At 37.7% G+C, this 11,849-nt stretch overlaps 1 protein-coding gene across 3 annotated transcripts in view; it reads left to right on the top strand.

Moving 5' to 3' along the window:
- LOC107599297 (glucagon receptor-like) overlaps positions 1-8,565 on the top strand; it is an 85,411-nt gene extending 76,846 nt beyond the window's left edge. For all 3 annotated transcript variants that reach the window (XM_016290844.1, XM_016290846.1, XM_016290845.1), the window contains exons 11-14: positions 1,330-1,418; positions 2,084-2,231; positions 4,257-4,298; positions 4,401-8,565. In XM_016290844.1, coding sequence (XP_016146330.1) covers positions 1,330-1,418; positions 2,084-2,231; positions 4,257-4,298; positions 4,401-4,754 — 633 coding nt within the window. In that variant the 3' untranslated portion in view covers positions 4,755-8,565. The remainder of the gene's footprint in view (positions 1-1,329; positions 1,419-2,083; positions 2,232-4,256; positions 4,299-4,400) is intronic.
- The last annotated feature ends 3,284 nt before the right edge of the window (positions 8,566-11,849 follow it).

Below are 11,849 nucleotides of genomic sequence, written 5' to 3' on the forward strand. Positions count from 1 at the left end.
GAAAGGTTTTCCTATGGATTAATTAGAGAAAAGTTCATTTCTACTGTGCATTGTGTCTCTTCCTATAAAAAGGTAGTGATTTTCCCTACTCACATTCCTGTGGGTCATAAAACCAGTGATATCAGCATTAGTTGCCATGGGGACCAGGGGGGCCTGGTGTCGTTGCAGACATCCTGGCACCCAGTTTATTGGGTGAGGGGACTGTGACGATTTGTTAATCTAGTGAATAACTGATTTGTTAAATCAAATGAAAAATTGTGTGTTTGATTGGTCCAGACGCTACAATAATATTAACTGATCCAAATTCAGATTTTAATAATGTGTTAGTAAATGTTGAAATTAACAATACCTACGATTAATAAATGCTTTATAAATATTTTTCATTTCTAGTTCATGTTAACTTAACTAATGTTAACAAATCAAACCTAAAGTTTTACCAAAGATTAAATGTAATAAATCGGCATGCTTATGCTATACTAAAAGAAATATAATCACACCACTAATGAAATTTGTTAATGCAATTTCCTGTTCTGTCATTCTAATTCAACAACCTGTGGCCATTTCAATTAAAATTCACATTCATGAAATGAATATTTTGCCCAACCTTTACACGCACACCATAGTAAAGATTTTGATAATACTGATATTACTATGACCCAGGCTTGACTGTATTTTTGCCATAATTGAAGGAATATGAAGAACACAGTAGGGTAAATGTTTTATGCTGTTTTATGCCCTGCAGTTTCCATCTTTGCTCACACCATCACACCCAATTGCCTTGCATTTGGCTAAGCATTAAACAACATTCAAAATTGAAGTAATTTCCATTATGCACGAAGCACAGCTCCATATGATGTAGACTCTCGGTACATCAGGAAGCTGCCTACTACACAGAATATGTTTTGGGGTCTACAGCTATGATTTCAAAAAACTGCTTTCCCCCTCCTCCAGTGTCTTATTTCCACTTGATTGTGTTGAAAGGCACATTACTGTGCAAAATTGCCAGGCATCCATAATGCTCACATTGGCTGTGAGGTGCAGATGAGCATTTAGCGCTGTGCAGTGATGTTTCTGCGTATCTGTCCACATCTCAAGTGTTCCTGTAATGGGCAGGAATTCCTATGTTTGAATTCTCCCACGGCTGGACTGTATGAATGCTGTTCCCAGACTCCGCCAAGCATCGCCGACTTCCTTCCCCCTTACGCTTCTCACCGCCGCAGTCCCTCATCCGAGTCTTGAGTCATTTGTTGTGTTGTGAGGAAACTGTTGTGTCAGTTTTGTGACATAATGGTCTTAACCAGGGCATTACGATTTTTTTTCTCCATCCAGATTAACTTTTTCATCTTCATACACATCATCAAGATCCTCGTGTCCAAACTGAGGGCGCACCAAATGGGATATTCTGACTACAAGTTCCGGTGGGTGTCCTACAGTTAAAGGGTTAGTTAATGTCTGGCATAATTTATTCCAAGCCTCAGTTCCTTTTGCTTCATTGGAACGCAAAATAAGAAGTTTTGATGAAGCAAACTAAATGCACAATAAATTCCTGTAGCCAAACAGGTATTCTGAAGCCAAACAACAGCTTTAGATGAGGAACATATTGAAAGTTGTTAGTTTGTTATTTGCTGATAATCTCAAATTCCCTTCATTTCAGAGCATTCAAACGTTTTGCATCACAATTGGTTATGAGAGACATGAAAACCAATGGCGTTTGACACCAATGATGTAATGCATTAATGCACCCAATCCACCATACTTTAATAATTTGCATGCATTTGTGAAAGAGGTTTGAGACGTGCAGTAAAGTGGACAGATTTCCCTCATATGAAACCCTATACGTACTTATATATGTATAACTATAAAAATACATACTTATAGTTATTGTACTTTTAACTATAAGTATAGAATAATATTATATCGAAACTATGAAAAAATAATGAAAGTCATACAGGTTTGAAACAACATGAGGGTGAAAAGATTATGACAGTATTTTCATTTTTGGGTGAACTTTGAGCATTTGCAGAAAGTTGTGCATTTGTTTCCATATAAACTGCCTATCTTTGTATTTTTCTCCCAATTTTAGGCTTGCTAAGTCAACCCTCACCCTGATTCCGTTACTGGGAATCCATTCGGTCCTGTTTTCGTTTGTTACTGATGAGTCTACCTCACATGGTGCTCTATCCCTGCGCCTCACAAAGCTCTTCATCGACCTCTTCTTCAACTCCTTCCAGGTCAGGAAGTCTTAATACACCATCACTCTAAACAGGGTTGAGCAAAACTCAGAATTGTAGAATTGTTTTCCTTTCAATTGGTGAAGTTTTAGTGGAATGCTAGTACAAGGAATCTACTGAATTATAGTTCAAATCAGTTCAACACAGTCACACAACAGAACAATTTCATTGGTCTAAACCATTTTCAGGAATTTAATTGCAATTTAAAGGCACTCTCAAGTGAATTCAATTTTGAATGCCACATAACTCTGACCCTCACTAACAGATGGATAACAAGCTCAAAATTGCTCAGAACAAGCTCAGGTATAATAACAAATTAAAAATTGTTATGTTCTCGATATGCCACAGAGAAATCACCTCACCTTGCCAAAATCTCCATAAAAGCCCCATATGCTGCAAATTAGCAATGCATTCAAATGTCCCTTGACTGGGCAGCAGCTTAGAAAAAGACAAATTGATATTATGTAGCTTATTTTACAGTGTCAGGACTAATTGCTTTGAGAGAGCAGACATTACAAATTGGCTGACTCACCCTTTGACAAACTGGTAATGACGCTCAAGTGGAGCGCAGCTGCAATGTGTCGAATTTGTATCATCTGCCTGGAGGAATTGCCCTGATGAGACTTTTCACATGCATAAAGATTCAAAGTAAGGGAGAGAGAGCAAGGCCGTAAAGTTTGACTGTTATGTGTCCATCTGTAGACACTTCATCCTTATTGGCTTTTGAACATCTTACTGCAGATTGCACTAAATGAACTCATTCAAAGTGTCAGGTTTAGCTCATTTGCAAAATAGACTGATTATTACTTTTATAGATTTCTGAAAGCACTTTGTTTTTATATATGTTTGACTATGAACCACCTCAAAACAGAGTTTAGCTGGGCTTTTTGCAGTTAAATCAACTTTTATCCAAAGGAACTTACAGGACAGTCATGACACTTGTGCTCCCTGGGAATCAAACCCACGAACAAGTCGAACTACAAAAATCGTAGGGCATTCATTGCTGAAAAAAACAGCTTGAATTACAAATCCAGACTGGTTAATGTTGGTAATTGCTGGTTTTAGTTAAAGGTAGGGTCAGAGTTTGGACTATTTGATAGGAATATTACTTTATGATCAATAAAAGATGTTGACCAATGAACAAGACCTTAGTAAATCATGTTGTGTGGTCTGACCTTCTGGTGAAATGAGTTAACCAAGGAAGTCTTGTTGGCAAAGCCAGTTAAAAAGCCTGGTTGAAAAACCAACATCTTGTTGGGACCAGCATCCAAAACACAACATAAACCAGCAATCAGCTATACTGTTGCGTTTCCCAAAAGCGTTGTTAGCCAAATCCATTGTTCCCGAAACCATAGTTCTACGAACATTCGTAATCAGCATCTCAAAGTTGTGTTGTTAGAACTGCAGCTCTCTTCAAACCTGTGGTTTGAAGCTTAGTTTGTTGTTAGCATGGCATGGACTGAAACAGATCATGCTCTTGAGCAAAATAAACAGGATAACATGTATTACAATCTGTATCTGTCATTCCATAAATGTTGTTCTACAACTTTTAGTTTGTCAAGAGAATGAAAGCAGCATTTTGTATTGACGGTATTGAGGCAAGAGGGAACCTGTCACTGAATCATCTGTAAATGAAGCAAAACAATAGAGAACAAATATGGCAAAGTAGTCCTCAGATGCCATGGTCCTTATTTATGGCAATAATCTGGCATGAATTCCATCATAAACCGATTAATTAGCAGAAGTTATTACTTCATGACCTGCGTAACATTAATAACGACAGTCCTTTATTGTTGAACCAATGTGGTTCAAACAACTGATGTGTGACAAAATTACTACAGTTTTGGGAAACACTTGTGACTAGCTACTTCTTCAACAATACATTGTACTATGGTAGTTATGCAGTGAGTTTTGTCATTGTATGGGAAGCATATCCCTGGATATTTCAGCAGGTTGTGTACTTATACAAATTTTTTTAGGTGTTTGTTAAATGAATTGCTTATTCATGCTCTGACATGTTTACAGGGACTGCTGGTAGCCATCTTATATTGCTTCGTCAACAAGGAGGTGAGTTAGATTCTCTTTTTTTATATACCCATCCTCACAAATCTGGCTCCATCTTTACAAGTCTGTTCGCTGACCGTTATGTGCATGTTCTTGATTGGTCAGGTTCAGTCTGAGATTCTGAAGAAATGGAGACGTTGGAAGCTTGGGAGGGACATTGAGGAGGAATACCGTCACACCTACAGCCAGTCCCTTCAGATGAAGAGTGGCAGCATCATGGTCCCTCCTTCCAACCTCTCGCGGCTGCCTGATATCGCTACCACTACCTCCCGGCTCGGCAGTCCAGAAGAGAAGCAGATGTTGGTGTCCAACAGCCAGAATGGTATGGGTACTGAATTGCCGTTCACCTCCACACCACAAGATAGTTCCACCTGCAGTTCGATAACAGAGGACATAGTCATGGTGGACAGGGGAAAGTGTTGTAGTGTTCAACAGGACAATGCCAAGAGCAACCTGTGAGCTTAAGGAGCTCCAGATGGCTCACAGAAGAATACTCTTAGCCCAACCACCCTCGCTTCTTCTGGCTAAGGGCCCTGAAACCTTGGCCCTAACTGGAGCGAGAGGAGTGTTTATGTGTGTTTGTGTTTGTGTGTGAGTTTGTGAGAGCACTGCCCTCTCTGATGGACACATGATGGACACCCGTTCATCACATTACATGGTGCTCAGTTGACACTGTTCCAGTCAGACAAGATCAGCATTGAGCAGAAGGTGGACATACAGTATGTTAAGAAAGATTTGCACAAATGTGCATGCTAACAAACTCAATGATGAAGAACAGAGTCTTACCTCTAGTATTATATAGCTATCTGTGATGTTGATGATTTAGTAGAGAAAACCCACTGGGACTGCAGGGTCCAAGAGGAACCATCACAAGCAAACATCTACAACCAGCACCTCTGGATGACCGGAAGATTTAGGAAGAGATACACTGAACTGAATTTGTCAAAAACTTAACTAAACCGGGTAATGCATTGCAGAGTGCATGAGCTCTGTTTGAATCGAAGGAACCCCACATGTCTCTGTAGAAAAGACCAACTTGGACCAGAATTTCCATGCAGGTTTATGCTAATGTGGTGCTGATGGATCAGCAAAGCCAAAAATTAGTAAAGCTGATTAGTCAAGAACATTTACTGATTAAGTAAGCAAAGAAGCCTTGTGGTGACACCAGCACACCAGCATTTTTGTTCACATATATTTTGGAATCAACTGACGCTTTTGGGTACATGTAACATGTACAGATGTTTGTGTGTAATTTAATTAAAGCCATCTTTGTCTTTGTTAAAAATGAATTGCCAAGCTACAGTATAGATGTAGACTGATCAAGTATTGACCGGTATTACCCGTGTGCCTTTTTCTGTAGGTCATAGACTCAAATATTAAAACAAAAACACAAAGATTCACCATGCAAAGTAAGTGAAGTACAAATCAGTCACACAATCTTCAGAGGTGAAAGTTGCTTAAAGCAGATTCTGTATAGTGAACATGGCATCAGGCACACATTAGATGAATGTGCCACTATTAATAATGACGATTTGCTCCCTTCAAGGAAATATGCTTGGTATACTCAAGCATGCAAAATACAGCCACATGTGAAATGCTTCAAAGGGTCTGGGGTCAATGCCTTAATGGAGTAGCATGACAGATCTGATTCCCCTGTGTCAGTGGTCAGAAGAGATGACTGTCCACCAGACATGTTGATATGTTCAAGAGTCGGTATTAGTTAGCAACTGCTTCTTCTCTCACATACTTCTCATCTCCTAATAGGCATTCGAATCCTTTGCCATAGAGCTTTGAAAGATATTCGGGAAGTGTAGGAGGAACTGTGAGGACAAGAGCCAGAAAGCGAAGAGAAAATTTAGAACAAATTACAACCTTCGACATCGATCAAAATGGTTCCATACTCAGAGGATATCTGTCATGCTCAATTCAAGACATGCTATAACAAAAATGCGCAACTGAAATGAGATTGTGGCAAAGTATAGAGGTGAAGTGTGTAATTTCTGCGACATTAGTGCCACCAAATCTGTTTGTTTGAGTGGCCCAGCTGAGCCATAACAATAACAAAGAGTTCTGGGCGGGACCATAGGGTTAAGGTTTGTCTGGTTAATATCAGCAGTTAATCCCTGATGGTAGATTCTGTAACTACACCATTATGGAGGCAAAAAGCATCTTTCCGCACTGACGGCCATTCTGACGTAGCTGTGTAGATGACGAGCAACTACATTTAAGTTGAATGAGAATCCTAACAGATGGGATTCCCCAGTTATTGACATGAACTTAGTCTGAACAATTTGAACATAGAGAGTTTGTTTCTAAAATTCATTTTGACAGTTCTGTTTAGTGTCACTATGACGTATAAATGACATACTTCACCTTTAATGACAATGAGCAGCTGATGCCCCATATTGTGGCATTTGTGTGTATTATGATGCACATTTATATTTTCTTTAGATCATCAAACGTGATGATAATGACGATGATTATCGCAGATAACTATGTGAGGTGATTTGCACAATTCTAATTTATAATTGTTAAATATGTAGATATCTGTAAATGCCTGTTGAGATTTGTAATGACTTTGTTTATATGGTGTCTGCTATTTGTGCACATGGTGTGTATTCTCTGCTTGCTTTGGGGAGAGTGAGAGAAACACTTAGGTCCTGGTTTAGTGTTCAGTTAACTAAGAAGAGAAACTTCTGGCATTTTTGTTTTTTTGCAACACTCAAGACCAATTTTGCCTTTTGAGTGAAACTGGCTGAGATAAGTCAGTCCTTCTGTGGTAAAAGTGAGATAGTGGTGGCTAATTTGTAATAACTGCAGGTGAAAGACTTTTTAGCGTGCTAAGCGTCACAAAATCCAGTTCGACTTTTTTCAAAAAAGAGAAATACTTTATTGCCACAAGGGATCAAAGAACATGAACTTGTTTGTCTGAGGTTGTCTGCCAAAACAAAACATCCTGTTGAATATTTCAAACAGATTTTCCAAAATTGGCATCATGTAGTGTTATCCAAGCATGAGAGTAATTGTGAAAGTTGATAAATCATGCATACATGGGTCTGCCTTCTATTTCCATTGTCTCTGTTTCTTATAGCCAATCTGAAGTGATGCCAAATTATTCAGTGAGGGAGGCAAAGCGTCTGTTATGCTCATCTCTCTGCATTCAAACTTCAGAACCTCTTGGAATATCTAAGAATGAACTTGCCCAGAGTATCCCTGGAGCCATGCTTTGGAAGCAGGAGAGATGGAAAGCGGAATCTGTGTAACAGAACATGCATTTGACAAATTGAACCAATTATTTTTAAGTATCTGAATGGTAATGATGTTGCATCAAAGTATGATATGTTGAAACAGTCTATAGTTATTTTGATGTGTATATATAAGTATAGCTTACTCAAAAATTACAATTTTGTCCTTCATTTACAGTGTTGTTTAATCTTATATTATTCTTGTGTCAACACAAAAGGATAGACCAAAAATTTAAATCGTTGTGACAATCTTCCTTTTTGCTTTAGCTTTGAGACCTCATTTGCGATTTCCAAACAGTCAGTTGCATTCGGTCATGTGATGCATGAGAATCAGTTATGTCAGTTTAGCATAAAAAAAATTGGTTTGAACATTGGTTTGTTCCTCACACAAAGCTATTTTGTGACATCAGAAATCTTAGAATTCAGCTCACAAATTAGACGGACAATTGGTGCTTGGTAGTACATCATCTGCTTTTCTTGTATAGAAAAGAGCTGCTTTGACATTCCAATATCTCATTTGAAATGTCATGAAATGATTTGACAATGTTTAATTTTGAGTGAACTGTTCCTTTAAATTGAATTTGTTGGCAAAAATTTAAAAACATGCCACTATATCAAATAATTTTCCCACGTAGTCCTTGCAAAAATGTCATAAAAGATCTTGTTTGCCTCTGAAATATTTTTTCTTTGACTGCAGTGTATTTTTTTTCTTTTTAATTTATCACAGTGTTGGTGTTTCATAGTACACCTCAGCCACATTGCAAATGACTGATGCAAAATAATAAATCTAGAACACTCCCATTATATTCAAAGACAATGTCTACACTATAAACAAACAGTGTGGAAGCTTTGCTCGTTGTAATGGTTACATTCTAGTTTTTTGTTGTGTAGCTCGCTTGCTATGTTGATGGGTTAATAGGAATGGTTGGCCAGAAATGGAGCCAGACATGACAGAGAAGGCCTGCCATGCTGTAGATTAAAATATGTGCTTGTGTAATGTTTTTTTGATTCATTATGATATCAAGATGGTGAATAAATAAATTGAAGTAAAAAAAAATTGCATGGTTGGTCTTTCACTATTGATATGAATTTGTACAATGCCATTCAAATGTTTTCATACGGTCTGTTTACACTTCACTGATGGTTAGTATAGGTGTGGACCTTCATGCTTTTTTTCTAGTTTCTTTGTACAAATTCATACGAAATCATAATACCTTGTAAAATAGTTAAATTTTCTCATGAGATCAGGTTGGTTTATACTGTGAATTTTGTCTTAAAGCCTTGACTAGATGTTTAAAACTGTTTGAAGGTTAGTTCAAAGGTTACATTAGCTTAATCTATACTTGTACTATATACTTTTGACATTTTGGCGAATTAGTGGCTAGAATTTGTATTCATTTGTGCATTTTTGTGGAATGTCTACGTTCCACTGATGGTTAGATTTATGGGTTGGACTTTTATGCTATAGTGAATCACATCATATAGATTAATCCGAAATCACATAAACCCTCATAAAATACTTGTGTTCTCATGAGATTGGCTTGGTGAATTTTGGCTTAAGAAGCCTTCCCTAGATGTTTAACTGTTTGAAGTTTAGTTCGAAGGTTACATACCTAAACTTAACAACTACCTTACTAACTATTAATAAACAGCTAATTAGGAGTTTATTGAGGCAAAAGTCGTAGTTAATAGTGAGAAATGGATCTTAAAATAAAGTGTGACCATATGAGAACACTTTAGATTAGGGAACACTATTCACTATTAACTAGTTGTTCATTAGGATGCATATTACATATTAGCTGTTTATCAATACATTTAAAGGGGTGGTTCAGTGGGGTTTTTTCTAGGCTTGATTGTGTTTATGAGATGCGGTCTAATGTGTTAATGCTTAATTTTTTTAAACACGCATTATTTTTCACATAATTTATCTTTATTCCACACCGCTCTGTCCCTTCTCTGAGAAATACCCTGATAATTTCCTGCTTTTATGAAGCCCCTACCTCAGAAATAGGAGATGGGCTCTGATTGGTTAGCTAGCCCAGTGTGTTGTGATTGGCTAAACCGCCTCTAGTGCTAGTCTAAACGTCCCGCCCCTCACCTCAGAGGCATGTCTCATACTTTTAGATACGCTGTTATTTGTAAATGCTACTGCTTATGTTAGCTTTTAATATACAGTTTTATCCTGATTAAAGCTTTAATACAGTACGGCAACTGCACACGCGTGCGTCCATGTTTAACGCTTCTCATAGCTATGTGAAAATAAGTGTATAATTGGAACAGTTCATTGTTGGAGCCGAGTTGAATGAGAGAGAGAGAGAAATGCAGAGCGTGTGCAGACTGCAGAACCGCTGCTTTTCTCTTCCTCTTCTCTAAAGCAGCGCAGCATGGCCTTGCCCCCTTTGCTGCCTTTTCCCGAGGGCGGGGTTTATCTGGGATTGTGATGTCACAAACCCGGGAAGTAACTCGTTGTAGTCCCTACGATTAGTTTTTGTAGGCATTAAACTGCCAGAATTTTAAAAGACGATATCTCTGTTTGCATTGAACTTTCACCTTCATAACTTTGCAGATATTGTTTATGCTCAAACAGCAACATTACACATTAACTAACATTAAAAAAGTGAAATCGCAATGAACCACCCCTTTAAAGCACGTATTAATGCATGACCATATTCTAGATCCCTTAACTCTGCCTAATACCTAAACATAACGGCTACAACGATCAATTAGTATCTTGGTAGTACCTAGGATAGCAAAGTTCACTAAAGGAGGTAGAGCTTTTTCCCTAGCCCACCATGTTCTAATATTAGAATGATTTTCTAATCAGTTTATTTATATCAATCCTCTTGAAAATTGTAGGCCAAGCTTATGTCCTGCCTTTAACTAAACAAATCTGTCAATTTTCACCATAGACTTTAATACCATGTCCCCCCAGTTAAAGATTGTTGTGCAGGGGAAAGACAGTGTGGAAAAACAGATGTGTAGAGGTGTTGATGCTCTGGGGAACTACTGTTGTGCTTGTGTGAGACTGATGCTGGAATAAGACCTGATAAGGGCATTGTTATCACATGCTGCTTTAAATGCTAGCATGAATCATCATTTATCATATCACCACACTGGTCTGCCTCACAGTGTGATTTATGATTCACTTTTAGAGCCTAACAAGGCCAATGAAATGCCTGAAACACACAGTCATCTTGTGTGGTGTGGCTGGGCAGATCTTCTTTCATAACTGTCTAGTTAGTACTCTTTGCTGTGTTTTCAAACCACACTGTTTGTTTGCTTCTATCCTGGCAACTGCGCTGCTACTGAAGAGTGCTGTAATCCAAATGAGGCGGTCAATTATCAACCCTTCCTGTCCACTGGGCCCTACATCATTTCCACACCACTCATCATGCACTACTAGTGTTTGTGGACAGATGGCACTTGGAACAGAATTGCTGTTGCTTATGTGAACTGTATGCTTATGAATGCTTCAGTACCACGTGTCGCAAATGTGTTCAAATATCATTACATTCATAACAGACTAATCACACCACCGTAAAATAAAATGAGGAAAGCATCTTGTGTGGTATGTAAGAACATATAGGGGTCATGACATGGCTTTTTAAGTATTTGAATATGTCCTTTTTGGTTTACTTCTGATTCTATTAAAGTTTTTTGGTAACACTTTAGTTTGGGGACCAATTCTCACTATTAACTAGTTGCATACTAGCATGCATATTACTTGCATATCAGCTGTTTATTAGTACTTATGAAGTACATATTAATGTCTTATTCTGCATGACCATACATAAATGTTACATCTATCTTACTAATTAATTATTATTAATTATTAATAAGCAGCACACTAGGGGTTTATTGAGGCAAAAGTTATAGTTAATAGTAAGAATTGGTCCCCAAGCTAAAGTGTGATTTTTTTTTCTGTGCCAAAACAAAGAAAAATATGTCTCTATCTACATGTTTGCAAAACTCCAAAAAAAAACTTACCTATATATACAATTCACTGTAGTTACCCACTGAAATGAACACTAGTGTCATTAAAACACCAACAAATGTTATTCCTTTATACGCAAATCATGATTCCGGGTACAGATTATCAATTAACAAAGACTTACTGTATTTTCTCATGGTTGCTTGCACAATACTGTTATGACCTCAAAGCACTTTTACTATAGTGCATGATTTGTCAATTAAAACATTTAGACATTTGCATCACATAACCAGCTCCATATGCATGGCTTTTCTAAAATAGTAAACTTGCTCAGTAGCTCACCTGGTACAGCATATCGCTGGGTATAAATTGTGAAAC

Source organism: Sinocyclocheilus grahami, unplaced genomic scaffold, assembly GCF_001515645.1.
Source record: "Sinocyclocheilus grahami isolate Dianchi unplaced genomic scaffold, SAMN03320097.WGS_v1.1 scaffold264.1, whole genome shotgun sequence".
Lineage (NCBI taxonomy): Eukaryota > Metazoa > Chordata > Actinopteri > Cypriniformes > Cyprinidae > Sinocyclocheilus > Sinocyclocheilus grahami.